The sequence below is a fragment of the Tursiops truncatus genome, chromosome 2 (genome assembly GCF_011762595.2).
Source record: "Tursiops truncatus isolate mTurTru1 chromosome 2, mTurTru1.mat.Y, whole genome shotgun sequence".
NCBI lineage: Eukaryota > Metazoa > Chordata > Mammalia > Artiodactyla > Delphinidae > Tursiops > Tursiops truncatus.
In genome coordinates, this window is record NC_047035.1 from 144,505,464 (window position 1) to 144,533,091 (window position 27,628).

Genomic DNA, 27,628 nt, shown 5'->3' on the forward strand with positions numbered 1-27,628 from the left:
CGTCAGCCACCGCCAACTCTACATCCTGGGCCCGATTTGCCAGCGGCCGCAGACCTCACAGCATCGCGACCCGCGCAGCCGCCGCTCCAGCCAACGGCTGCCCTCCGCGCACGCGCCCCTGCGCCCGCGCCGCCCCGGGGCACGCCGGGATCGGTAGTTCCCGGGCGCTTGAGGCGCCGCGGTGTGGGGGAGGGGTGGCGGCCTCTTCCCACCCCCTACCCCAGGACCGCCTGGGGTTTTTAAAGTCGGGATTTGATTTTGCTTGTTTGTTGGAGCGAGGGCAAGGGAAGGCAGTGCCTCACTTTAAGAATGGGAGAGGCCCAGTTGCGGAGGCCCACGGGCAGTACAGGGCCACAATGATGTGGGCTTTGAAATGGCCTGAGAGAAAAGGCTGCTTCCTGAAGCCTACTTTCAGTAGCATCTCGAGTAGTTTCCGCCTAGAAAAGTTTCACGGCCAGCAATCTGGCCAGAAGGGGGGTAGGCAGTGGAGTCCGCGTCTAGAAGTTTCGTTGTTTAGCAAGCTCACTGACAGTTTATTTGGTGGGACTGACGGCCATCTGTCGGGTCCTGCACCTCCCCTTCTCCAGCCTGGGTCCTGCGGAAATGAGGACGGGGAGGGAGACACTAGGCAGGCTGTGGGGCCGAGCTCTGGCTTTTTGGGGTGATGTGCTTATGCCCGCCGCCCAAAGAGGCTACCGTGAATAATACCAAGTAATACCCACGCTGGGGTTCTGCACCTGTCCTATGTGTGCACTTTTTGGTCACCTGATGTCTTTGAACTGTTACTGAGTACACACACAGTTTAAACGAATTTCCTCGTGTCGTTCCCCTGTTCAAAAAGTCTGTAGTTTGCTCACCTGCAAAGTGGGGAGAATAAGACCACCTTTCCATCGGTGTACTGTGAGACTTGCATGGAAAGGCTCAGTGCAGCGCTGAACAGTGAATCGACGCTCAGCAAACGTTAAGGATGATCAATCCCAAGGTCCTTAGCTTGGCATTTGAAGTCCTTCCACAAACAGTCCCCCACCGTCCTCCAGGCTTTGTGCTTGTCTCCATGCCTTTTCTAAACCCTCCCCTGAGCATGCTATGCACCCCATGAATTCCAGACCCCTCTCCATTTATCTGACTCCAGTTTCTCCTTCAGTCTTGCCTGAACACAAGCCCTTCTTTGACCACAGAAACCCACAAAGAACCCTCACTCCATTTGTCTGCACAGCATCTGGTCTGTTCCACTCCTTAGAATATCAAAGAAAGGGGCAAGGGCCTCTTTGTGACCCCATCACCACACCAAAACTCTGAAGTATACTTCTTTTAACGTTTTGAATACAGAATATTTTTAAATAATTCAAAATTCAATAATTCAAATTAATTTTAATATAAAACTGAAGATAGTGAGACTTCTCTGGCTGTCTAGTGGTTAAGACTCCAGTTGGATCTGTGGTCGGGGGAACTGAGATCCTGCATGCTGTGCAGTGCAGAAAAAAAAAAAGAAAGAAAACAAAAACAAACAAAAGGAATTGGACGGCTTGGCTAATCTCTCTATGCTCTTTCCTTATCTGCAAAATGTACCTCATTGGCTTATTCTGAGGATAAGAATCAGATAATGTGCATGAAGCTTTAACAACAACAACAAAAAAAAGTGAAGATAGTGAGAAGTCCCTTTCCCACTTCAGTCCCTCATCTGCTCCTTCCCCCACAAAGGTACTACTATTGTAAGTTGTTTGAGTATCCTTGCAGTTTCTTTATCCTAGCACCCTCATTGTGTTCTTTCTCCATTTATATTAAAGTTAATTTTTTTGCCTTTATGTTTTAATTATGCAAGTAATATCTGAATATTTGAGTTGTACATGATGCAACAATTCAGAGGTATAAAATACAGGGCAAAACTTGAGGAATCCTTCTGTTTTCCCTCATTTACTTCCCCATCATTTTGCATGGACATTTTTGTATGCTCCCTAATTGTTTTTCCTTTTACCATAAATGGACTGTATATATTGTTCTGTGTCTTCTTTTTTTACTTCATAATATGGCTTAGAGGTCACTCCAATTACTTATGTGTCTATCTCACATTTTTTTTTTTTCTGTTTTTGTTTTGTTTTTTGCGGTACACGGGCCTCTCACTGTTGTGGCCTCTCCCGTTGCGGAGCACAGGCTCCGGACGCGCAGGCTCAGCGGCCATGGCTCACGGGCCCAGCCGCTCCGCGGCATGTGGAATCTTCCCGGACCGGGGCACGAACCCACGTCCCCCGCATCGGCAGGCGGACTCCCAACCACTGCGCCACCACGGAAGCCCTCACATTTTTAATTGTTCGTGACATACTTCAGTATAAATAGACCACATTTACCTAACCTTGATTCTTGCTGGACATTTAGGTTGCTTTCAGTTTTTCATACTGTTAGAAACGTATGTCTTTCAAACTAAACCTTTGTGCCCATTGTTTTTATTTTTTTAGGCCCCTAGATGTAGAATTACTGAATCAAAGACTGTGGGCATTTTAAACTTATTAAAGGCTTCATCAACTTAGATTTCAACCAACAATTAAAGAGAGGGCCTGTTTTCCCGTATCCACGCCAAACATGGTATTATCAGTCTCTAAAAACTTGTTTTAATATAAGAGGAAGTCATGTTGTGCAAAGGAAGCCAGACACCAAAGACAATATACTTTAACGATGGTGTCAGAAGTCAAGATAGTGGTTTGCTGGGGTAGAAGGGGGAATTGGCTGGAAAGGGGCATTAGGGAACTTCAGGGTGCTGGAAATGTTCTATAACCTTAATCTGGTGTGGTTACCTGGGTGTTTACAAATGTAAAAATTCATCAAGTTGTACACTTATGAGTAATACACTTCACCATACCTATATTATACCATAAAAAAATCTTTAAAAATCACCTTATTTTACATTTTATGAAAACTTCAAACATAGAAAAATAGAAAGAATATATTACATATCATCTCGATTCAACAATTGTAAATATTTTCCCATATTTGCCTTATAATACATATATATGTGTGTGTATTGTGTGTGTGTGTGTATGTGAAGACATCAGGACCTATTATGCCTGATTTCTTCGGTATGTACTTCCAAAATAGAAAGTCATTCTCCTACATTCCACAATACCATTATCACACCCAACACAATTAACAATAATTCCCTAAAATCATATAATTCCCATTTCACATTTCCTCACTTGTTCCTAAAATATTTTTATGTTTGTTTGCTTGTTGATTGTTTTTTCAAAATAGGATCCATTAAATGACAATGTATTCCGTTTGGTTGTTAAATTTCTTAAGTCTTTTAAAATCTAGACAGGCAGTTCTTAAGGTAGGAGTCCATGGATACAATCAAAGGGTCCATGAACTTGGATGAGAAAAAAAAATTACATCTTTAGTTTCATCAAATTCAAAGTGAAATTTAGCATTTCCTTTCATTATAAATGAAGGTAGCAAACCTTGAAAATATCAGCAGCACCTGTGGTTTTGTCGCAATAAAAATAAGATGTTTTCATATCACTTTAGTTCTTGCATATATCTTAGAGATATTATTTACAGTCATTACTTTGAAATTACTGTAGTTATTAGACCTGTTGCTAGATCTTATTTAATGTATTAAAAATGAAGCATGGGGACTTCCCTGGTGGCACAGTGGTTAAGAATCTGCCTGCCAATGCAGGGGACACACATTCGGGCCCTGGTCCAGGAAGATCCCACATGCCGCGGAGCAACTAAGCCTGTGCGCCACAACTACTGAGCCTGCGCTCTAGAGCCTGCGAGCCACAACTACTGAACCCACGTGCCACAACTACTGAAGCCTGCACGCCTAGAGCCTGTGCGCCACAATAAGAGAAGCGACCGCAATGAGAAGCCCGCGCACTGCAACGAAGAGTAGCCCCCACTCGCCACAACTAAAGAAAGCCTGCGCGCAGCAATGAAGACCCAATGCAGCCATAAATAAATAAATAAATTTATTTTTAAAAAAATGAAGCATGGGGCTTCCCTGGTGGCGCAGTGGTTGAGAGTCCGCCTGCCGATGCAGGGGACGCGGGTTCGTGCCCCGGTCCTGGAGGATCCCACGTGCCGCGGAGCGGCTGGGCCCGTGAGCCATGGCCGCTGAGCCTGCACGTCCGGAGTCTGTGCTCCGCAACGGGAGAGGCCGCGACGGTGGGAGGCCCAAGTACCGCAAAAAAAAAAAAAAAAAAAAAAAAAAAATGAAGCATGTACATGACCATAGTATATCTGAAAGTTTTTTGGTTTTGTTTTTGTTTTTTGCAGTACACGGGCCTCTCACTGTTGTGGCCTCTCCCCTTGCGGAGCACAGGCTCCAGATGCGCAGGCTCAGCAGCCATGGCTCACGGGCCCAGCCACTCTGAGGCACGTGGGATCTTCCCGGACCGGGGCACGAACCCGTGTCCCCTGCATCAGCAGGCGGACTCTCAACCATTGCGCCACCAGGGAAGCCCTATTTTAAGGTATTTTGATAACTGTATTTCAATATAATTGTTTTCATTTATAATCCTATGTTGTTGTTTTTTATTTTATACATTTAAAAACATTCTGGAAAAACAGTTCATTGGCTTCACTGGACTGCCACAGGAGTGGGAGGGGAGCCCTTGGCACAGAACAGGCCACCCACACACATACCCTTTATTGTTAGTGGTGTTAGTATTCGTTCGCTACATTTGCTTTTTGAAAACCCTGATTCTTTTGAATCTTTGACATTCTGCATTTGTCTGATTGTTTACTTGTGGTATTACTTAACTCATTTCTCTTTCCCTATATTTCCTATAAACTTAAGTTACATCTAAAGACTTGGTTAGATCTAAGTTGAATGTTTTTGACAAGAATATTTTATAGGTGATGCTCTGCACTTCTCACTGCATCACATCAGGAGGCACATGATGTCTGGTTGTCTCATTAGTGATGCTAAATTTGATCACTGGGCTAAGGAGGTTAAGATACTTTGGGATTTTGCATAATCAAACAGTATTTAAATTTATGGAAACTTAAAACTATATACAAAAGCAAAGTGAATTGTACAGTGAATCATGGTGTGTACTCAACACTCAGCCTCCATAGTTACTAACATATGGGCAGTCTTGTGTCTTTGGTACCCAATTATTCCTCCCCCACCAAAATACATACACACAAATTCCAAATATCATGTCTATTTCATTTCTAAACAAGTGAGTACATATCTCTGAAAGATAAGGGCATTTTAAAAACACTGTACCATTATTACATTTAAAAATAAATAATTCCGTAGTATCTTCAAGTATTGAGTCAGTGTTCAGATTCCCTGAGTTGTCTCATATAATCTCATGATTGTATTGTGTTATGTCACAGTGTAATCTTATGATTGGTTGATTCTAATCAGGATCCAAACACGGTCCATGCATTTCATTTGATTGAGTTCACTCTGTCTCTCTCTTTCTATTGCCATTTACTTGTTGAAGAAACTGGACCACTGAGAATTAGCACACTTTCTTAAAATGATTTATTAATAGAATAGTTGAATATAAAGTCTCCAAATATGAGTTCCATGGGAGAATAAAATGTGTTTAACTTAGTATATCTTTGAATATATTCTTTTAGTACAAATAGTAATAAGTCAGTAGCCAACATAATAAGTCACCAGCCAACAATAAGAAGAAAATATAGTTCGAGATTGTGCTAATTTCTAAATGTTACGTCTGAAGGAGCTGTAATCATAATGTCCTCACTTGAGCTGAATTTACGTCCACATGTAAACAAACCATTGCTTTTCCTACAGCTTCAGAAATGAAAGGAAAGGAAAGGAAAATGATGACAACACTTAATATAAGTAGGAAAGGAAAGGAAGATGATGACAACACTTAATATAGGTATACTAAAATAAATTTAAAATCAAAATCACCTCCAGGGCTTCCCTGGTGGCGCAGTGGTTGAGAGTCCGCCTGCCGATGCAGGGGACACGGGTTCGTGCCCCGGTCCGGGAAGATCCCACATGCCTCGGAGCGGCTGGGCCTGTGAGCCATGGCCGCTGGGGCTGCGTGTCTGGAGCCTGCGCTCCGCAACGGGAGAAGCCACAACAGTGAGAGGCCCGCGTACCACAAAAAAAAAAAAAAAAAAAAAAAAAAAATCACCTCCAATAGAACACTGATTGCATTAGTTTCCTGGGGCTACCATAACAAAATACCACAAAATGGGTGGCTTAAACAACAAATGTAGAAGTCCAAGATCAAGCTTTTTGTAGGGTTGGTTCTTTCTGAGGGCCCTAAGGGAGAATCTGTTCTAGGATTTTCCCCTAGCTTTTGGTTGTTTGCTGGCAATCTTTAGCACTCCTTGGCTTATAAACTCATCAGCCCAATGTCTGCCTTCGTTTCACATGGCATTCTCCCATGTGTCTAAATGTACATTTCTGGGTGCATGCCTATGTCCATAGCTCCCTCTTTTATAAAGACACCAGTCATGTTGGATTAAGCGTGCATTCTACTCTGATATGACCTCATCTTAATTAATTACATCTGCAACAACACTACTTCCAAATAAGGTCATATTCTGAATTACTAGGGGTTAAGACTTCAACATATGAATATCAGGGAGTCGTAAATTCAACCCATAACACGGATCTTCAACTTAAAATGGATGTATATTTAAAAGTAAATGTATCTTCATTGACTTCTCATCAATTTACCAGTTTGCTTTTTCTCTGACAGAGTTTGCCTTTTGAAAAATTCTACTTCGCCTCCCATCACCTAGAGATTAGGTATTCCTTTGTAATAACAGCAGTATTTAGAGAATCTTCATTTTCGATTGTGAAATTTTCCATGTGTTTCTTCCAAAGTCTGAAATTGTATCTTGAACTGATGGTAATAACATACAGTAATTTGGAGAATGTTTGAGAATTGCTGGGAATGATGGAAAATATTTAAGACAAGGAAAGAATTTGCAGCTGTGAACATAAAAGCAAAGTTTTGCCCTAAGTAATTGAGTTTATTTAGGAAAACATATGAAGGAAAAGATAATCCCTTGCTTTGAGATATGGTTTTTTTTTTTTATTGCAGTATAGTTGATTTACAATGTTGTGTTAATTTCTGCTGTACAGCAAAGTGATTCAGTTATACATACATATATATACATTCTTTTTTATATTATTTTCCATTATGGTTTATCACAGGATATTGAATGAGATATGTTTTGAGACTCCAAAATTGCTGCAGGAAATATGTTCAATCTGGATCACTAACTTAGGAAAAAAAGGATTAAGAAAGCCCTGTGCCTGTTCACAATAGCTACCTGATTAGCTAATCACTAAAACAATCTTACAGTAGTTTAAACAGCCCGTAATAATCACTAGCCCTTCCCAAAGGCACAAAGTAAATTAATTTACTTAGAGGAATTCAAGGATATGAAATTAATGTGTATAGTGTGAATCAGAGCTGATCTCCAAACTAATTTTCAGTATCGCAGAGCATAAAGTTAAAATTACACAGTTCAAACATTTTATCAGAGATCACTTCAGCAATATGTGTGAACCCTACAATTTCATTAATTTTTCATGTCTTCTATTGATATATCCTAACCTTTGGCATTCCACTGCCCTTCAAATAGACCACTCAGTAACAGATATTTTTCTACACAGATAACCTTTAACTGTGTAATTATAACATGAAATTGTTTTCTAGTTTTATTGTTCCCTTTTTTAACTTGTTCAGTCTTAGTAGTTTTTAAAGTGTTGAATTGTTTGAAAATACGAAACTCCAGATTGAAGTCAGTTATGTGTTGAATTGCTTGAAAACTAAGGTTCTCTGAATTGAGGTTAATTATTACAGGTGATATGAAGAGCTGCCACCCAATGGTGGCTCAAACCCAGGACCTTGAGATTAAAAGCCCCATGCTCTACAGACTAAGCTAGCTGGGCAGTCAAACATGATCCTTTTTCTAGGTCTTTTCAAATAATAAGATTATTTAAACTTGTTCCAAGACATATTTTGCATTTAATTTTTTTCTCATAATTTTTTGGGAAAGTTTTTTACTATTCTCAAAACTGTGTTTCACTTCTGATTCTGTGCACAAAAACTCTTTCTGTTTAATAGTGTCAATGGCCCTCTAGAGGTCAAGCGGTAAAGCAGGCTGATGCCGCCGACCCCACACTTTTCCGGGGGAAAGGCAGTGGGCTTGGGGTGCCTCCCGTGTACCCCGAGACCCCCGCTGGCAGAGCGCGCTCCCCCTTCTACAGAAGATCCGAATCCAAAGCGCAGCTGTAGAGCTGGCTGGCCTCCCGCGGCCCCCGCGTAACTTGGAGGTTTCTGGCATTTTTCAGTGACACGACGGTGGTTGAACCAATCCATGCCCCATTGTTCACATAATAGAAGATCATTAAAAAGCTAACGCAGTCTCAGAAATCAATTGAATTAATTACGGCGTTTGCTCACACACAGAACTAAAAGGTAAAGACATTTATCCCATAGTCTGATAGCACATCTGCGTGGGAAGGGACCATTATTTCAAACCTTTCCCCACCAAAACAAAAAAAATTAAAGATTTATTCTGCTTTTCTAGTAGGAACTGTAGTTCCCAGTAACCAGAGTCCCAGGTGATGAGGGAGCGCTCTACTTTATAGGGTGGGGGAAAAAAATGTAGGATTAGAAAAAGCATAAATCGGCAAACCATTATAAACGAGGGTTATCCGGGGACTTCCCTGGTGGTCCAGTGGTTAAGATTCTGCACTTCCGCTGCAGGTTCCAGCCCTGGTGGGGGAACTAAGATCCCGCATGCCACGTGGCATGGCCAAAAATAAGAAAAGAAAAAGAACCGAAAAAACGAGGATTCGCCATCGAGGTTAAACCATTGCGTTAATAGTTGATAAGGGTCACACAGGGTCAAAGCAACACTACATGGTTACTTCCTAGATGCAGGGGTGGGCATCTAACTGTAAAACGGAGGTATCAGGCTGTCATCATCCGGAGAAATTAATCTGAGTTTTGCTAGTGGTTTACTAATCTTCAACAAGATTGTGTGTCTTCAGTGGTGACATAACCTGAAGTACACAAGATCAATGGTTATTATTCTAGACAAAAAATGTTTTGCGTGGATCTATCAACCACTAGATATTACTTGCAGTTTACAGGAAATAGGGATGAGGAACTAGACAAATGACAGCGCAAGGAAGCAAGCAATAGCACTAAATCAGAAAGTGGGAAATTCTGTAGGACAAATGGCCCTGTATCCTTAAGAAGTAAGCACTGTATTTTTAAAAAATGACTTTTGCTAGATTAAAAGAGATACAGTGGCCATAATAATCAGATGCAATAGGCGATCCTGGATTGGATACCATTCTATACTGTGTTTCTTTTTTTTTTAATTATGGTAAAATAAACATAAAATTTACTATTTTAACCATTTTTAAGTGCACAGTACAGTGGCATTAGTACATTCACACTGTTGTGCAACCATCACCACCATCCATCCCCAGAACTATTTCATCTTCCCAAATTGAAACTCTGTACCCATTAAACAACTCCCTATTTTCCCCCGCAGCCCCTGGTAACCACCATTCTACTTTTTTTTTTTTTAATATATTTATTTATTTATTTATTTACTTTTGGCTGCGTTGGGTCTCCATTGCTGCGCTCAGGCTTTCTCTAGTTGTGGCGAGTGGGGACTACTCTTTGCTGCGGTGCGCGGGCTTCTCATTGCGGTGGCTTCTCCTGTTGTGGAGCACAGGCTCTAGGTGCGCAGGCTTCTGTAGTTGTGGTGCGCGGACTCAGTAGCTGTGGCTCACGGGCTCTAGAGCACAGGCTCAATAGTTGCGGTGCATGGGCTTAGGTGCTTCACAGCATGTGGGATCTTCCTGGACCAGGGATCGAACCTGTGTCCTCTGCATTGGCAGGTGGATTCTTAACCACTGTGCCACCAGGGAAGTCCCAAATTATGCATTTTTAAAACTCCTTACACTCCCCTGAGAGTATCATTTTGGTCCTCTCTGGTCACAGCCTGCAGCTCTCGTGTAGAAAAATAGCTCCCAGTCACTGGAGGGCTTGCCAGATAATTCTCCAGAGCTGTGTTTCCCATTTGTAGATATTTGAGTCATTCACATTGTATTTCTAGAATATAGGTGATCATTCAAGTTAGAAGTTAGTCATTTTTAAAAATTTTTTTTAATTTAATTTATTTTTTTATACAGCAGGCTCTTATTAGTCATCCATTTTATACACATCAGTGTATGCATGTCAATCCCAGTCTCCCAATTCATCACACCACCACCACCACCACCCACCTCTTTCCCCCCCTGGTGTCCATACGTTTGTTCTCTACATCTGTGTCTCAATTTCTGCCCTGCAAAACGATTCATCTGTACCATCTTTCTAGGTTCCACATATATGCGTTAATATATGATATTTGTTTTTCTCTTTCTGACTTACTTCACTCTGTATGACAGTGTCTAGCTCCATCCACCTCTCTACAAATGACCCAATTTTGTTCCTTTTTGTGGCTGAGTAATATTCCATTGTATATATGTACCACATCCTCTTTATCCATTCGTCTGTCAATGGGCATTTAGGTTGCTTTCATGACCTGGCTATTGTAAATAGTGCTGCAATGAACATTGGGGTGCACGTGTCTTTTTTTTTTAACATCTTTATTGGGGTATAATTGCTTTACAATGGTGTGTTAGTTTCTGCTTTATAACAAAGTGAATCAGTCATACATAAACATATGTTCCCATATGTCTTCCCTCTTGCGTCTCCCTCCCTCCCACCCTCCCTATCCCACCCCTCCAGGCTGTCACAAAGCACCAAGCTTTTCTTCTTTTAGTTGCCATTTTAAATGGAATATTCTCTTCCATTATGTCTTTTAACTTATTTTTGTTTATACATGAAGGCTGTTTTTCCTGTATGTCAATTTTGCATCCGTTGTATTTATGCAGTTCATAGACTGTGTCCAGCTCTCTGCCTCCCCCTGGTGGGGATATGGGTGCATTGCCCGTCCTGGCCCTTGCAGTTGGATGGGCCCTTTGACTAGTTCCAGCCACAGGGCTGTGAACACAAATGAGGTGTCACTTCTGAGCCAGACTGTTTGATCCTTAGTGGGAGATGCTCCAGGGCTTTCTGTGCCTCTGCTGCATTGATGGGCAGTTTTAGGAGCAGCTGCTCTGTCAGCCTGAATCCTGAAGTGAGAAGGTGTGACATGAGCTCGCTGACCTACAGCAGAGTCGTGGGCTGAGCAAAAAGCAAACCTTTGTTGTGGTGGCCTCAAGGGTTTGGAGGCTGTTGCCATACATAGCAGGTATTCCTCTGTGAATGTCCATGTCAGTGTGTTTATCTTAGCATCTTGTGGTAATTTCTGCTTTATAAAGTTTCTACTTTTTATTTAATATGCGTATATTCATATTTCTTATGTCTTGTTTTCATATGTGCCTGGGATTTGTTTTAACCGGGTCTGGTAAGACACACACACAGAAATGACTGTCATGAAGCAAGAAAGTTTTACCGCCAGTTCCCTAGAGGCGGGAGGCATGGCACACAGGGCCACCCAGAGAAGCACCTTCTGGCCGGAAGGCAGAGGGAGTGAGAGGGACACAAGGGCATAGGGTTTACTGTGGTTTCTGCAAGAAGGAGCGGGCAAGGCAGAGTAGGTGGGTTTAGGGTTGGCTGCTGTGAATCACTGCAGCAGGCTCCAGCGTGCAGGGCTGCAGTGAGCTGTCTCTGGCCTTGGATGATGGGTCCAGAGCATGAGGGCCTGACAGAGGAGGGGGTTGGGGGGGGTGGGCTCTGCATTGGCTTGTTTTTCATATGAAAGCCATGCTTGCCATCACTAAGGATGACAGAGTTCTGAGAAGGGCGATCTCTCCCATGTCAGCAAGACCTCAAAAATACAGAAAATAAAAAGCATAAATCTATCTCCACTGTGGACTGAACCCTTCAGCATTATCAAATGGCCTCCTCATCTCACTTAATGCCTTTTGCCTTAAATTCTGCTTCGTTCAATATAAGATCTTTACCCCTGTATTGCCTTTTGTTGTTGTTATAGTTTTATCTTTGCCTAATAAACCTGATGAACCATGGTTCCTCCCCTTTAGCTGTAACCTTTGTGAATCACTTTGCTCTAGATATATCTCCCATATACAGCATAAGTTGGTCTTTGCTTTTAGAGGTAGTGTGAAAATCCTTTGTTTTTTAAACAGCTGCACGAAACCCGTTTAAATTTATTGCTATGACAGATATGGTTGGTCTTAGTTCTGTCATATTATATTTTCTATTTATATATAAACGTTTAAATGACTTTCACTATATTTTATTAGCTTTCTATTTTTTATTGAAGTATAGTTAACTTACAATATTGTGTTAGTTTCAAGTGTACAGCAAAGTGATTCAGTTATATATATATATTTATATATAAATAGTTATATATATTTATATTATATATAAATACATTATATATTTTTGTCCGATTCTTTTCCATTATACATTATTACAAGATATTGAGTAGACTTCCCTGTGCTATACAGTAGGTCCTTGTTTTTTATCTATTTCATATATAGTAGTGTGTATATGTTAATCTGAAACTACTAATTTATCCCTCCCCCCCACACCTTTCCCCTTTGGTAACTATAAGTTTGTTTTCTGTATCTGTGAGTCTATTTCTGTTTCGTAGATAAGTTCATTTGTGTCATATTTTAGATTCCACATATAAGGGATATCATATTTGTCTTTGTCTGACTTACTTCACTTAGTATAATAATCTATCTCTAGGTCCATTCATATTGCTGCAAATGGCATCATTTCATTCTTTTCTATGGCTGAGTAGTATTCCATTGTGTATGTATACCACATCTTTATCCATTCATCTGTCAGTGGATAGGTTGCTTCCATGTCTTGGCTATTGTAAATAGTGCTGCTATGAACATTGTTTCCCTTTTCCTTAGAGTTGGTTCCAATGATCTGCCTCAATAAAACTAGTTTATATCTTATTCTTCCCCCCTTTCTCTCTTCTACCATCCAATTTAGTTAGTAGTATATCACTCATACGTTTTTAGTGTCTTCCTTTGTACTATTATATATGTTCACATATTTATATCTGATCTGCCAACTTCAAATACTATTTTGTACAGCCGAAGCATCTGTAAGTGTATTCTACTTTCTACATTCTACCATTTTCATTTATCGCACCGTTTTTGTTTTGGCAGAATACTGACATTCTCCTCTGTCATTTGTATCTGTACCTTTGCTTTTGCCTAGCTGTACAGTTAAATACATTTACTGCTGCCTTAATTTCCCTTTGCCAAACCTCCATGCATTCTTGGTCGGCTGGGACTCATCTAGTAGTTTTCTCAAGAAAGATCCATTTGGCTAATATTTCCTAAGCTCATATACATTTAAAGTGGTTTGTCTGTAAGCTTATTCATGAAGAAATAGCCTAGATGGGTATAAACATTTCTTAGCTCACACTTCTTTAATTCTTTCAGTATCTTGTAAAGATGGCCCCATTATCTTCAGGCATTGAATTGGGCTGCCAGGAAGTATGTTACCAGCCTGATCGTCTTTCCTTTTTGCTGAAATAGTCAAATAATTCTCTTTATCTTTAAAACATAATAATGTTATAAGGCTATATCGTGGTATTGATTATACTAGGACAGTTTCCTTATATACAATGTGCCCTTTCAATGTGTAGGATCAAGTATTGATGTCAGAAGTTCTATTGCTGGTCTTAGATTTCTCTCCTAAAACTGCCATCCCATCTGCTCCTGACTTTCCCTCACTTTTCCCTGACTGGATACCCAAGATCACTCTGTGATGGCTATCCATTTTTGTTTCTTCTTCTTTTTTTTTTTTTTTTTTTTTTTTTGCGGTACGCGGGCCTCTCACTGTTGTGGCCTCTCCCGTTGCGGAGCACAGGCTCCGGACGCGCAGGCTCAGCGGCCATGGCTCACGGGCCCAGTCGCTCCGCGGCATGTGGGATCTTCCCGGACCGGGGCACGAACCCGCGTCCCCTGCATCGGCAGGCGGACTCTCAACCACTGCGCCACCAGGGAAGCCCTTTTGTTTCTTCTTAATTAATGAAAGGATATTGAGGAGATTGTTCATTTTTAATTGTTTTAGTGTTTCCATTTGTGTGCACATATTTTTTTCTGAAATTATGAGATAAAGCAGAATATATGTGCATCGTACTATGTATTTTTAAAATTTCTTCTTTTGAGAATCAGCAGAAGAGGGAATCACAAGCCCCCAAAATGTGAACCACAGTGCCTGTCCAATGTGATGTGATTTCACATGACAAATGCTTTTCCTTGTCTTAAAATTTCATGAAATTTTATTACCAAGGCATTTCGCAAATTTAATTAGCGTATTATTTTGTTGAGCTTGCCTGATTATAAGGAACTAATAAAACACCTCCCTATTTTTTAAAAAAGTTTTCATTGTTAATCATAGTTTTGAATTCTTTTTTCTTTTCCATTATTTTCGATTCCTTATTTGGGGCTCCAGTGATCTGTATGTGGCATTGCTTCACCTGTAGGCTCTATCTACCATTTCCCTATAACCCTTTGTTTCTTTATTTCTGTTTCATTTTGCTCACTTTAGTAATTTTCATTTTTATGGTCCTTACTATGCTATCTGTACCTGTTTTCTCTCTGCTCCCTTATAACTGAACTTCATCTCTGAAATCATTTTAGCTCTTTTTTTTTTTTCTTTTTTTTCCTTGAGTTTAGTCAGCTCCCCTTTCACATCTTCCTGTGGGCTCAAATGTCACTGCTTCGTCATTTTCCTTCATTTTAGTTTAGTGCTAAACTAAAGCACCACATACCCTTTCGAGAGACAAAACAAAATACACTGTTTAACTTGAAATTGAACCCCACTTGATGTTCCTCTTAAGACAATAAAAAAAAAATGAATTTAGAAGTTTAAAGCACAAGCACGTCACCAGTAAACAGTGCTAGAGGGTAAAATCTGTACCTGCTGGTACCCCAGTCACCTGCTGTGTGTGACAGTCACGAACCGAGGCAGTGCCCAGAAGGAAACATTTGTCAGGCAGCCGCCATCTCTCAAGGCTTTGGGTTGAGGTCTTCCGGACAGTCACACTGTCCTACGAGAAATACTATCCTTGGAGAAATACTGCTGGGACATCACTGGAAACACTCAGGTCGGCTGCAGGAGAAACATGAGTATTTCTAGCTGTGCAAGTTGCTCTTGCAAATCAGTGAGAATTCTGTGCATCTAGAATCAGAGGGGAATAGAGATTGGATAGTCAACTATCATCTGTCATCGTTGAACATTCGGCCTGGAAGCTGAGGATGCAAACTGTAACTAGATTGATGAGTATTCCCATAGAGATGGACTTAATCTTCAAAAGAGGGTATAAATTAAGAGAAGAAGAGAACAAGAAGCAAAATGGGGGGGATCCATGTGCTTTAAGGGCAGGGAAAGGTGAAGGAGCCAGAAGAGGGGACATGGAGTGTTCAGAGTCATAGGACAAGGGGGCTGTTAAGGATGTCACATTGGAGAGAGGCCTTCTGGTGTCCTCTCTGTGGCCTGGTGGCCTGCTGGTGTTTAGGAGATGGCATGGGTGACACCTGAATGAGAATTTCACATAGCACAGGAGAGTCTGTGGGGAAGAGAGTGAGGACCCAGCTGGTGAAAACACTGGCGAGGTGGGGATGGAGGGATCCAGGAAGGAGGGCAGGTCCTGTTATGATGTCATGATGGGCGGGCAGGGGAGAGGGAGGTTTCAAGGGTGGTCAGCAGCCAGGAGCTGAAACAAGGTCAGATTCAAGGGAGCTGTGGTCCCAGAAGCTTAGGTTTTGATCAAGACAGACCTGGCTTTGAATCTCAGTTGTGTCACTTACCATCTAGATTTCAACCATAAGTGATAGAAGTTAGGTGTAAGCGAAAACTTATCACAAATGGTCCTAACACTGAGAGCTTTCCGCGTGATAAGAACTTTACAAACGTAGTCTCCTTGCCTCACTTACCCCACCTAAGAACTTTCATTAGGTGGATTTTATTACCCCAATTGCACAGAAACGTATCCGGAGATTTCGTGTGGTGGCATGTGTATAGTCACTGTCACAGAAGTAGCTGGGAGGTGGGGCCAGGCCCAGAGCCTGAGTCTTGACTGCGCTGCTGACCGATCCCCGCCTCTAATGAGTGTGCTGGCTTCAGGGCTCACAGCCTGTGGCGCCCCAGTCACCCAGCTGTGAATTCTGTGTGGCCTCCGCCGGTTCCACCACTATGATGCTGTCACCAGGGTGGGCCTCGGTGCCCTTCCACCTCATCTTCCCTCCGTGTGACATCTGTGGGTACTCTCAAGACTTACAGTGGAGAAGATGAAAGGGGATCTTGAAATGTACGCTCTCTGAGCACCAAACCCTGCTCCCAGGCCACCAGGGCCCTCGTCCTGCCCCTCTCCTCTAGATTTCCTGTTTTTAGGACAACCTGTACAACCACAAGTGTCAAGCTCATCCCTGGGGCATCCCCCATCCACACGTCTGTCAGTCACCACTGGCATTCCTGTTTGTCCCGAGCTGCCGTCTTTGGAATTGTGCAGAGCAGGAAGCAGATCTTGAGGGGCTCTGACCCCCTAAATGTCTGATGAGTGTGTCTGTCTTCTACCCGTCTTGCTTTCTTCCCTCTCAGTGGCCTCTTGGACCCTTTCCACGTGCACGGACCCTCGCGTCCTGGATCCTTGAGGAGATCTTTAAAATCTTGGAAGCCAGCATTTGGGAAGCTTGTGGACAGTGCCACACCCTCCTCCCCTCCAACTTCGCTCTCACCTGACACTGGATCTCCGTTTGCTAAAAGGTGCAGCCCAGGTTAGAACCAGAGTGCTCACCGGTTAGGGATACGGGCAGGTGTGTAGCGAAGTAAGGAGGAGCCCAGGGCAGTGATGGGACAAGACAACAGAGGCCTGAGCAAGTGGGAAAAACCAGAGAGTGAGAGGTCCCTGGGTGGGAGAGTAGAGCTGACCGGCCTTTGCTGATGGCTGGACACGTGATTCCCAGCGTCGCCCTAGCTGATGCTCTAACAGAGGCATGTGGAGGGAACACCCTCTCCCCCCACCCTGGAGCTCTGGTTCACGGAGGCCACGAGTGATCACTGTGGTCCTGACTGCCTGTGATGGGAATGTGGATGGGGGGCTCTGGAAGGGTCTCCTGCAGGGAACGGGCTGGAACAGGAGGACGGGCTCTTTCCCGTAAGTGGGAGAAGCATGGTGGGCTGGCCCCTGGGAGCAGCAGCTGGGGGGCCACAGCTCTGCCAGGACTGGGTCTTGTGTCCACGGGCAGCCCTGCAGGGGAGACGCAGCTCGGTGGAAAGGACCGGATTGGAGGGTTCACATGCAAACCCCATGGTGTAGCAACCCTCTAAGGCTCACTTTCTGTTTGCGAGGCGCTAGGACAGTGCCTGTTCCCCGTGGGGCTGGGGGATGATGACACCCCCGGCTCCACCCAGCTGCTCCACGCGAGCTGTTTCCCTTCCCAGCCAGGATCCGTTGTGCTGGTGTCATTGTTAATACGCACTCCCGTATTAACATGTCTGCATTTCGTGATAGGATCACGGTCCGTGTGCCTCTCTTCCACCTCGGCTCTCCTTGACCTTCCTCCCGGACATGGGTTCAGTGCTCCCTGGGGCCCCTGCCACCCTTGGCCCTGCTTTAGAACAAGGTGCCCACCCAGGTCATCACCCCGGCTAAGGAATAATGTCCCTAAAGTCAGGGCCTTGTCTTGCCGTTCTTGGACCGTGCCCTAGAACGTGGGTGCCCATTTGATAGACACCAGCACTTAGACTTGAAAGTGCGTTTGTGGTCACACAGGCAGTGTATGTACACTGTGATTGTTAGTTGTGTGTAAGAGTGAAAGTGCACACTTGCATTTCTGCTTCAACTGGTTCCCCTAAACTGACTCTGTCATTGCTACCACCCTGCACAACACAACTACTAACAGTAACAGGGCTGCCTTCCACCCACGTCCCCACCTGTCATCACTTACAAAAACACCCCCAGATCCTGCTGGGGTTTTGTAGAATAACCCGGATGGTTTCATTTGTTTGTCTTTCCCACTGAGATGTGCAAAGATGCTTCTATGGTGTCTTTGTTAGCTGACTGTGGAGGAAAAAAATATGATTAAATTGTAAATATCCATGTGATAGAATTTAAACATTCTGGTTGATAGTATCACGTCTGTTGCAGGAAAAAATAGAAAGACCAGAGGGAGATGCTCAGATATTATTTTAGACATTGGAAGCCTCATTCTATTGTCTATACCACGTAATTCAGCGTATCGTTAGTGCATATGGTGAATACCTGCAATTCAGAGTTAATCGAGAGAGGGTAAGATTTTATTTGCTCTTTAAAATTAAAGCTAAGCTTTTAATTCTTTGCCTTTAAAAAGCGCATGATGCCTAATGGAATCGGATGCGGTGTGTGCTGCCTCCTTCCTTCCGTTAGAAGTCCACCAAGTCTCAGAGTCAGGGATTAGAGGCCCCACACCGAGTTCCAGCCCCCCATCAGCTCCCCCTCGTGCTGCAAACCCCCAGCACCCATCCCGCTAAGTGCTGCCTGGGGTGGGCACACCTGTCCGCCTGGGGTCTCACCCAGTCCAGCGCCTGAGTTCTGAGGTCGCCTGCCACTGAGGCTCGCACACAGCGAGCCCCCCGGAGCCTCTGCTCTCCCCAAACTAAGCTTCAAGGAAAAGGTGAAATACTGAGCGAAACCCAGAGAAAACGTGGGAGTTCTTTTCATTCTTTTTTTTTTTTTTAACTCTGTGTTTTGCTCCCCTCGGAGAGTAAGCTGTATGACTTGGTTTTCGGAGGCATGGAGGGTTCTGCAGGATGTGGGAATCTAAGGCCGGGTCAGTAGGTATGTCACCTACTTCAGAGGGAACATCAGGTGTGGGTGTGAAATTCTACTCTACTTCAGGTGTGGGTGTGAAATTCTACTCTTAGAGAGTACGCATCAGGCCATCTTACCCCTCTGAAAAATGAGAACTAAGACAAGGACCCTACTGTACAGCCCAGGGAACTACTAGGTTCAATATCTTGCAATAACCTATAATGGAAAAGCATCTGAAAAAGAATAGATCTATATATGTGTATGTATAACTGAATCTCTTTGCTGTGCACCTGAAACATTGTAAATTAACTGTACTTCAATTTTTTTTTTTTTTTTTCCAGTACGCGGGCCTCTCACTGTTGTGGCCTCTCCCGTTGCGGAGCACAGGCTCCGGACGCGCAGGCTCAGCGGCCATGGCTCACGGGCCCAGCCGCTCTGCAGCATGTGGGATCTTCCCGGACCGGGGCACGAACCCGCGTCCCCTGGATTGGCAGGCGGACTCTCAACCACTGTGCCACCAGGGAAGCCCTGGCCAGTCTTTTTGTGAGCACAGATCAGGTCCCATGGCGAGGGGCCTGTAAGTGCTTGTGAATTTCCCTTATGTCTGTGGCCCCCAGGGTCCTGTATTCTTTCACTAGGCTACACCCTTCCTTTACCAATTTTAGCTGAATTCTTCTTAAGGGGGTCCAACTGAGTCTGCCCCTATTAAGTTCATGTCCATCCCTCCTCAAAGGCACCTGTTTTTCCTTCGATTTGGGGCTAGCCAGTTGCCTGTGACTTCAGCTCTCGGATGGGTTAAAGGAAAGTTGTCAGAACTTCCCTGGTGGCGCAGTGGTTAAGAATCCGCCTGCCAATTCAGGGGACACGGGTTCGATCCCTGGTCCAGGAAGATCCCACATGCTGCGGAGCAACTAAGCCCGTGCGCCACAACTACCGAGCCTGCACTCTAGAGCCCGCGCGCTACAACTACTGATACCCAAATGCCACAACTACTGAGGCCCTCCCGCGTAGAGCCCGCGCACCGCAACAAAGAGTAGACCCCGCTCACCGCAACTAGAGAAAAGCCCGCACGCAGCAACGAAAACCCAACGCAGCCAAAATAAATAAATAAGTTTATTTAAATAAAAAAGAGAGTCGTGAATCTGCAGTTTGTCTAGATTGTTGTTGTTGTACCGGTGGGACGTTGCTCCTTCAGCTTTCTACATCCCAGACAGAAACCAGAGGTCCCCATTCTTTTTTGGAAAATAAGTACTGAAAACTGGATGCTGCTTCAGTTACCCCTTGTCCAGGCTAGTTTGAAATGATGCCTATATGTTTCCAGGTTAAAAGATAGGAGAGAGTTTTTTCAAAGGGGGAAAAAGTTTGCAGGCTTATTTTGAAAAGCATTTGCTGTTCCAGACATTTGCCAGCAGAGGGCGAATCGCCGCATCACTCCCCCTCTCACTGGGTGAGGCCAGGTTTTCAACAGGGAAAAGTAAGTGTGTAAAGTGACAGGCAGAAGCATCGGAAGTACCTGAGGCTCACAGAGGGCCTGTTCTCGAGGCCGCCCTAGGCTGTACAGCTACAGGTGGGGCTCCTGGGCCCTGCAGCCTCAACCCTGACCAGCGGGCCACAACTGTGCCCTCTGCATACAAGATGCCTTCCGACATCCAGGCTGAGAGGCTGCCAGGAGCCTGCTGGGTGGTCAGGCTCTAGCACCTTCAGGTGATTCCAGCCTTCGGCTTTGTGTATTGGGGTGGGGGGGGTCAAGGTGGGGAGCCCAGGAAGTCCGTTCCAGCCCAGCTACTTAGTGTAGGAATTCCCAGCAGCCCTTTGGCAGGGAGGCTAAGGGGGGCTGCACAGCTGTACTACTTTAGCTGGTTTATCTGAAACAAATAAACCAAAATCACAGTGGCTTCATGTGATAGAAGTTTGCTTCTCCTGCAGATAAAGTCTAAAACGGGTGTTCCTAATACAGGCAGGCCCCCTCCAAGTGGGGGGTCGGGAGCCCACTCCTGATGCCTTCCAGGGCTACCGTCATCAGAAGCCACCACGGTGGGAAGGGGTGTAGGGGAGAAGGGCCACCCACGCCTAACCACTTCGCCCAGGGCTTCCTCTCATGCCCCACGGGCGCAAGTCAGCACGTGTTCTTTCCTAACGCTAGGGTGGGGACTGGGAAATGTAGCCGGCCTGGGCAGACGCCCCTAAGGCCTCTGTCCCCTGGGAAGGTGGAGAGCCAGACCCCAAATCACTACACCCACAGAAACTGGCCCTAACAGATCATTATTCTAGAACAATGTTTCCCAGATTTGCTTGATTTTAAGACCCACGGAGGATGCTTATTTAAAATAGAGTCCTTGGGTCCGTTTCCTGGTTACTCTGGTTTGGCCATGTGCCTGGGGGCCTGGGGTGAGCACCTTTACCAAGCCCTATCTACAGAGGGAGCCTGTACCCCCTGCTCCCCGCCCATGGGTGGGAAGCCGGGGCCAACCCCTCTCTGTTGTCGTGGTGACTCTTGGAACTATGGGAGTAGCTCCTGGGTATGGCCCACGGGAGGCTGGTCCTGAGCTATCCTGCAGCCCTCCCTGGGCATGACTACCCTGCAGCTCAGCCCTGGGAGGGGTGGCCTGTGTGTCAGAGCCACACAAAGGCAGGACTGAGCAAGCCAAGGCAGACCAAGCTGCCCCTGACCTCTCAAACCAGAGCACAGTGCCGCCCAGCCCCATCCAGATGGAAGGGAAAATCCTGAGCAAAGCTGTATTTCCCTTGTATGGGGCGTTGGGAAAGCGGGGGTGGAGGAAGAGGATTATTTGTGTCTCTTTAGCAACACTGGGGGGCAGCACTGAGTCAATGTTTCTGATTTCTTATTAGAAAATCAACTATTAATGGTATTCAACCTTAGATTTTATGCATTTATTATTTATTGATCTGCCTTTCTGTTTTTGCCATGGTACCCCTGCCATGAATATGGGGAAGTGACACCAGCCTCACGGCCAGCACCTGGGAGGTGGGGGCGGGGGAGGAGTGAGGAGGAGGTCAGGTAAACCTTGGGCAGGAGCAAGGCCCCCTGCATCCTGGTAGTGGTGCCTGGGGGCTCACTGTCCCCAAAGATGGGGCTCTTGGTGCTAAAGGAAAACAGCGTGTGGGAGGCCCCACGTGCTCGATCAGGACAGTAGAGAGGCACTCCAGGGTCAAGGATAGGCCTGAAACAGGGAGGCGCCCACCCGGGAACTGTCAGCTCCTAACCTACCTCCCCATCTAGAAGGGGGCCTGGCCACACCTCCCTCCTAAGCCGGAGGGACAGCAGAGGCGAGAGCCCCTGCTGGAGGCCCCAGAAGGGTCTGAGTGGAGGCTCACCAGGACCTGCACCCGCACGTACCAGCCCCAGCAGCACTCACAGAAGCACCCGATTCTCCCCCCACCAGCCGCTGGCACGGAGGCAGGAAGCCAGGCTCCAGCAACCAAGCTGCTGGCCTGGCCGAGCCCCAGGCTGTGCTGCTCTGCTGGGGCCTGACCCTCAGGTGGGGCCTGCAAGGGTGCTTAGTGCAGCCCCCACGCGGCTGCTGCTCCGAGGGCAGAAATGGGGGGGTAGCCGTCTCCCCATTCTCTGCCCCTGACATCAACAACGTCACCAGGGAGCCGATCCCACCAGGCCCGGAAGCTCCCGGCAGATCCCAGACAAACCTGTAGACACCCGCCTCCACCTCCGCCTTTCTGAGGTGGTCCCGGCTTCCCCGGAGCAGGGGCGGAACTCTGATGAGTCGACCCCTCTGTGCAGCGAGGGGCCCATCTCTCCTCACCGCCTTGTCTACCTGCACGTTCCCTCCCCGGAAGGCTCACTGGGCCACCCCAGAAAGGTTTGCCAGACTCCTGCTTGTTCACCCTCAGGGCGCTATTACCGCCTGACGGCATGAGCTGCATGTCACCTGTTTATCCTGTCCCTGGTCTGGTCCGGGATGTGAGCTCTCTGTGGCAAGGGCGACGGGGTCCCTGGGTCCCACACCGACACAGACTTGCTGCATGAACTCCCGAAAGAGCAGATGGGCCGGCAGCCCTCGCTCTCCTCCTCTGGGAGGAGATGGGTGGGTCTGGCCCCAAGCCCCCTCCCAGGTGACCTTGCTCCCTGTGCTGTCTGGCCTGGATCCTTCCTCAGAAATGGCAGAAGTAGTAATAGCTTTGTTTTGTCTGCTGCCCAAGGAGGGCACCTGCCGTTTGACCCATGTCTAGGCCAGGTCATGTCTCCAACTGCTCTTCAGGGTCCACAATAAAGAGGAATTTAAAAAAACTATTAGTGATGGTTCTGAAACCTCTGGCCTTAACGTTCCTACTGGCATAGACGTCCTGTGTACACCCCCATTTGGTTTCCTTAATCACGGAGACACCTGGTCTCAGGGGCCCTTTCCTGTCCTTCCTGGGGGTCGCGGGGTCTTTGAGCCTCCCATCGCGCCTTGGGCCACCTGGCACGGGTCTCTGTCTTTTGCGTCCCAGCCGTGATCCCCCTGAAGGATTCGGAGCACAAGCTGCTGCCTCTGCACTTTGCGGTGGACGCCAGGGAAGGGCTGGGAGTGGGGGAAAGACGACAACGATAACTTATTGGGACCGGCTGGCCCAATAAGACCCTACCCTGTGCCCCCTCCCCCAACGCCCTATGGGGCGGGCTGTCCCCGTGCTTCCCGGGAAGGGGCTGGGCGCCGTGCGCCCCTGCTCCTCGAGGACGGCGGCTGGCGGGCGGGGTGCGCGCGGGCGAGCTGGGGCGCGTCTCACTCTGTGTTCCTCTCTCCCTAGCCTGATCCTGTCGCTAGAAGCCAAGCTGAACCTTCTGCACAGCTACATGAATGTGACGTGGATCCGGATCCCCTCCGAGACCCGGGTGAGCCTGGAGCGCGCCAGGACGGACCGGCAGGCGCACTCGGCTCGGGGCGGGCAGGCGGGGTGCCTCCTCCCTCACGGGGGCCGCCCCGCGCCGGGTCCCAGCCCCGCCCGCGGTCCTCGCCGCCCACGGTCCCCGCCGCCCCGGCTCTGGCTGGAACGCGGGCCTGTGTGCGCGTGTGCCTGCGAGTCTGGACGTAGGCGCGCGCTCCGGCTAGGGGAGTTTTTCTTCCCTTATTTTCTCGGGAAGGAGAGGAATAAACCCCGCCCACTCAGAAAACAAACCGTAGGCAAGTCACAACACAAAACTCTCTCTGCCGAGATCGGAACACGATGTGCTGCCACGGAGCGGAATTAATTATAAAAGTGTGTGTGGGTCCTTGGAAAAGGCAGGGAACCGAGGGCGTGACTCCTCGGCACCCCCTCCTTCTCTTCTCCTTCTCTCCCCTCCAGGAAGGGAGGGCTGTGAGAAAGGGGCTGGTGCCCCACTTGGCCCCCTCCCCCGGGGAGGACCCATGCTGGGCCCTGCCTCCAGATGCTAAGAGGGATTCGCTCTAAGGATCGGACTGATTTTTTTGTGATCCCAGTAGTAAAAGTCCCAGAAAAAGGGATTTGTTTTTTAAAAAAAACCTACAAATAATTGGTCCTCCCCAGACGTCAGTTTATTTAACCATAAACTGGGGCTCATAACGAATATTTTTTTAAGTGACACGAGGAAAGCAAGGAGGGCAGTGCCCGGCACACAGTCAGTACCCAGGACAAGCTGGCACTGCTCAGGGTGCTTTCGGACTTCAGCCTTTACGTGTATTTAATCTTCACAGGGTTCCCTGAGGCAGGTCCCGATACCCTATGTTACTGATGGCTCCAGAGTCCAGCTGCGTGGCGTATGTCATAACTTGGCTGTGGGTGTTCTTTTCTAGCTTCCACGAGGGCTCCGAAGGCAGCAGCTCTAGCTCGAGAATCAAGAGACTCTCAGGCTGGGCCACAGCTGGGGCTGGGGACAGTGAGGCCGGAGGCCACACTACGGGGGCAGGGTCTGCCTCCATCTGCCGCGTGGGGACAGCTCTAACCTCCTCCCTTCCCTGCCCTCCCTCTCCCTCGCTGGCCCCTCTGGCGCAGCCGGAGTCCCCGACGGCCTCGGCGGGGGAGGACGTGTAGTCCCTGACCGACTCGCTGGACTCGGACCGCGACAAGCTGTGCAGCAACTCCAACAGCAAGAACGGCAAGGACAAGGAGAAGGAGAAGCAGCGCAAGGACAAGGACAAGACCCGCGCGGACTCCGTGGGCATCCAGCTGAAGAACATGGGCGGCCTGGTGCACGGCCCGATGAGCCGCTCCAAGTCAGCCAACGGCAATCCCGGCGACGCGCCCGAGCGCGGCAAGGAGAAGAAGGCCAAGGCGCGCGCAAGGGCAGCGAGGAGGAGTCGGGAGCCTCGGCCACCACGTCGCCTTCGGAGAACACCACGCCGTCCCCCACGGGCAAGGCAGCAGGCGCGTCGCCAGCCGACAAGGGCGGCGGGCCCCGCAGCGATGCCTGGAAGTACAGCACGGACGTGAAGCTGAGCCTCCACATCCTGCGCGCCGCCATGCAGGGCGAGCGCAAGTTCATCTGAGCCGGCCAGCTGCTCACCAGCCACCGGCACTAGTTCCACGAGGAGATGATCGGCTACTACCTGACCAGCGCGCAGGAGCGCTTCAGCGCCGAGCAGCGGCGCCGCGACGCCCCCGCCGCCTCCACGGCCAAGGGGGCCAAGGCCTGAGGCCGAGGGCGGGCTGAGCCCCGAGCGCGCCTCGCCGGGCCCTCACGCAGCTGGTGCTCAAGCTCAAGGAGCGCCCGAACCCCGGTCGGCGGAGGGGGCACGGGCGGCGCCGCGCGGCGCGGCCTCCACGGGCCCCGGCGGCGGTGGCGGCGGTGGCGGCGGCGGCGGCAGCGGCGCGCGGGCGCCAGCGGACCGGTCCCCGGGGGCAGCCCCCTGGCGCCGGGGCGCCAGAGCGTTATCCACGTGGAGGCGGTGAGGCGCGCGGGGCAAGGGGTGCTGCGGCCGTGGGCGTGCTGCGGCCGTGCGCCTTGTACCCGCGGCAGAGCCGCGAGCTGTGGTCGCTGAGCTACAGCCCGGCGCGCGCCGCCGCCCTGCGCACGGTCAACACGATCGAGTTGATGGCGCCCGTCTCCCAGGGGCCTTGCCCGGCGCGGCGGGGCCGGCGGGCGCTGCCGAGTGCAAGTCTTAGACCTACGCCAACGGCTTCGGCTCGGCGCGCGACGGCCTGGAGTTCGCCGACACGCCGGCCGCGCGCTCGAACGGTGAGGGCGGCCCGGACGGCCTCGCCAGCGAGAGAAGTGCGCGTTCTACGGGCGCGCCGAGACCGAGCACTACTGCTCGTACTGCTGCCGCGAGGAGCGGCGGCGGCGGCAGCGCTAGGCGCCCGCGGCCCGGCCCTGAGCGCGCGCCGCGGCCCCGCTGGCCGGGCTGTCCTCTCAGTGCTGTAGGTGTCTCCTCCGCTCCCTGGTCCACCGGGAAGCTGGCGATCCTCAGTACGTGCTGTGTACGTGTTTGGTCAAATGTTCCTAATGGTGCCTGAACCTACACTGATGCCACTCAGGTAGTAGACGGATAGGAAACAGCCATGCTGTTGGAAGTGGGTGTGCTAGCTAGCACCTGCCTCGTACCTATGGAAACGGAATTGCCATTGCAAGAGTATTTTTGTTCCTCAATAAGAGAAATAAAGAAATTTGCACCCCTTTGTTTTTAGAAGGGAGTGGGTTTTTTTCATGCCTCTTTGGGGGGGGCGGGGGCTTTTTTCTCTAACCCGGCGACTGACCTCTTACATGTAGCGGTCACCTGCGTGCGATCGGTGCCACCCAGGGTTTCAAAGCGAACGCGCGGCCCCGGGACCGCGGTGGCGGCTCTGCCTCGGGCTCCCTCCCACCTGTGCCCCTCCCGGGCCCCTGGAGGACAGGACTCTTGGCCGCCCGCTTGCGCCCTGGTGGTCTCTGTGACCCTTTAGGAATACGCGGCTCCACCTCATAAGCACAACCTCCTCCCACAGCCCCCGGCTCGAGCGATATTCACACTGCCCTCAAAGCCGCGGGCGTCTGTAGGATGGGCACCGGACAACCTACCTCGCAGGGCGCGGTGAGATGTAGCGATCGCTCCCGGTGCCGGGCAGCTCGGGCGACAGGAGCTTTCCAAAGACACCTTGGGCCGCAAAGGCAAGGTTCCCAGCTCACTATTTGGAGTTGCCCATATATGAGAAAAGAGGACACCCTGCTCACATTTCCCCTTCAAAGACACTTCCGCAGTGAACCGTGGCCGGAGGGCGCCGTAGGAGGCGACCATCGAAGCCCCAGGAGAGAGGCGAGAACTTGACCCTGCGGTCACTGTGTAATCCCCCACTAGGCCTCCCTGAAACCCGGCCTGCACCTCTTTCCAGAGGGAAGGGGCTGAGGGCCCCCGGGAAGGAAGCCCACCCCTACCCCGCCCCCCACCCGCATCTGTCTGGGATCAGCCAGGTGGAGGGGCGCCGCTCCCATCGGGGTCCCCTCCGCAGGGTGGGGGTAACCCTGACTGTGGCTGCAGAACACATTAGGAGCAGCCCCATCACGTCCCTATTTTATTGCCTCCTTTACATTTCTTAAGGAAAAAAAAAGTGTCCTTAGTTACTCTCTTCTGAGCAGCAGTATGCAGCGTCTTCCTTCCAAGATTACCTCTGGAGAGCACCGCTCTTGGCCAAGGGCACTGAGGCGCTAAACCTGCCTCACTAAGGGAAGATCTTGTTTCCAAGAAATACAGATACAATGGGTAAAATCCTCACTAGCAAAAGAATCGTTTAAAACCTGTGAGAGCCTTAGAATTGCCTCTAATAATCCCAAGAAAGAGAGGAGAAGGCGCCTCGCTTCGCTGTGGCTGTATCTTCAGAAAACACAGGAGGTAGACCATGTCTTCATTGGAGCCAGCTTCTTCTCCAGAAAGAATGCTTT

At 48.4% G+C, this 27,628-nt stretch overlaps 1 protein-coding gene across 1 annotated transcript; it reads left to right on the top strand.

Annotated features, from left to right (window-relative positions):
• Positions 1–20,346: 20,346 nt before the first annotated feature.
• Positions 20,347–26,385, top strand: OTUD7A (OTU deubiquitinase 7A). The gene is given in 10 exon segments (XM_019945977.3): positions 20,347–20,505; positions 23,566–25,047; positions 25,050–25,399; positions 25,401–25,451; positions 25,453–25,493; positions 25,496–25,557; positions 25,560–25,662; positions 25,665–25,811; positions 25,814–25,957; positions 25,960–26,385. Coding segments are annotated over 9 exon segments (1,578 nt in total). The 5' UTR covers positions 20,347–20,505; positions 23,566–24,498; the 3' UTR covers positions 26,091–26,385.
• Positions 26,386–27,628: the final 1,243 nt, after the last annotated feature.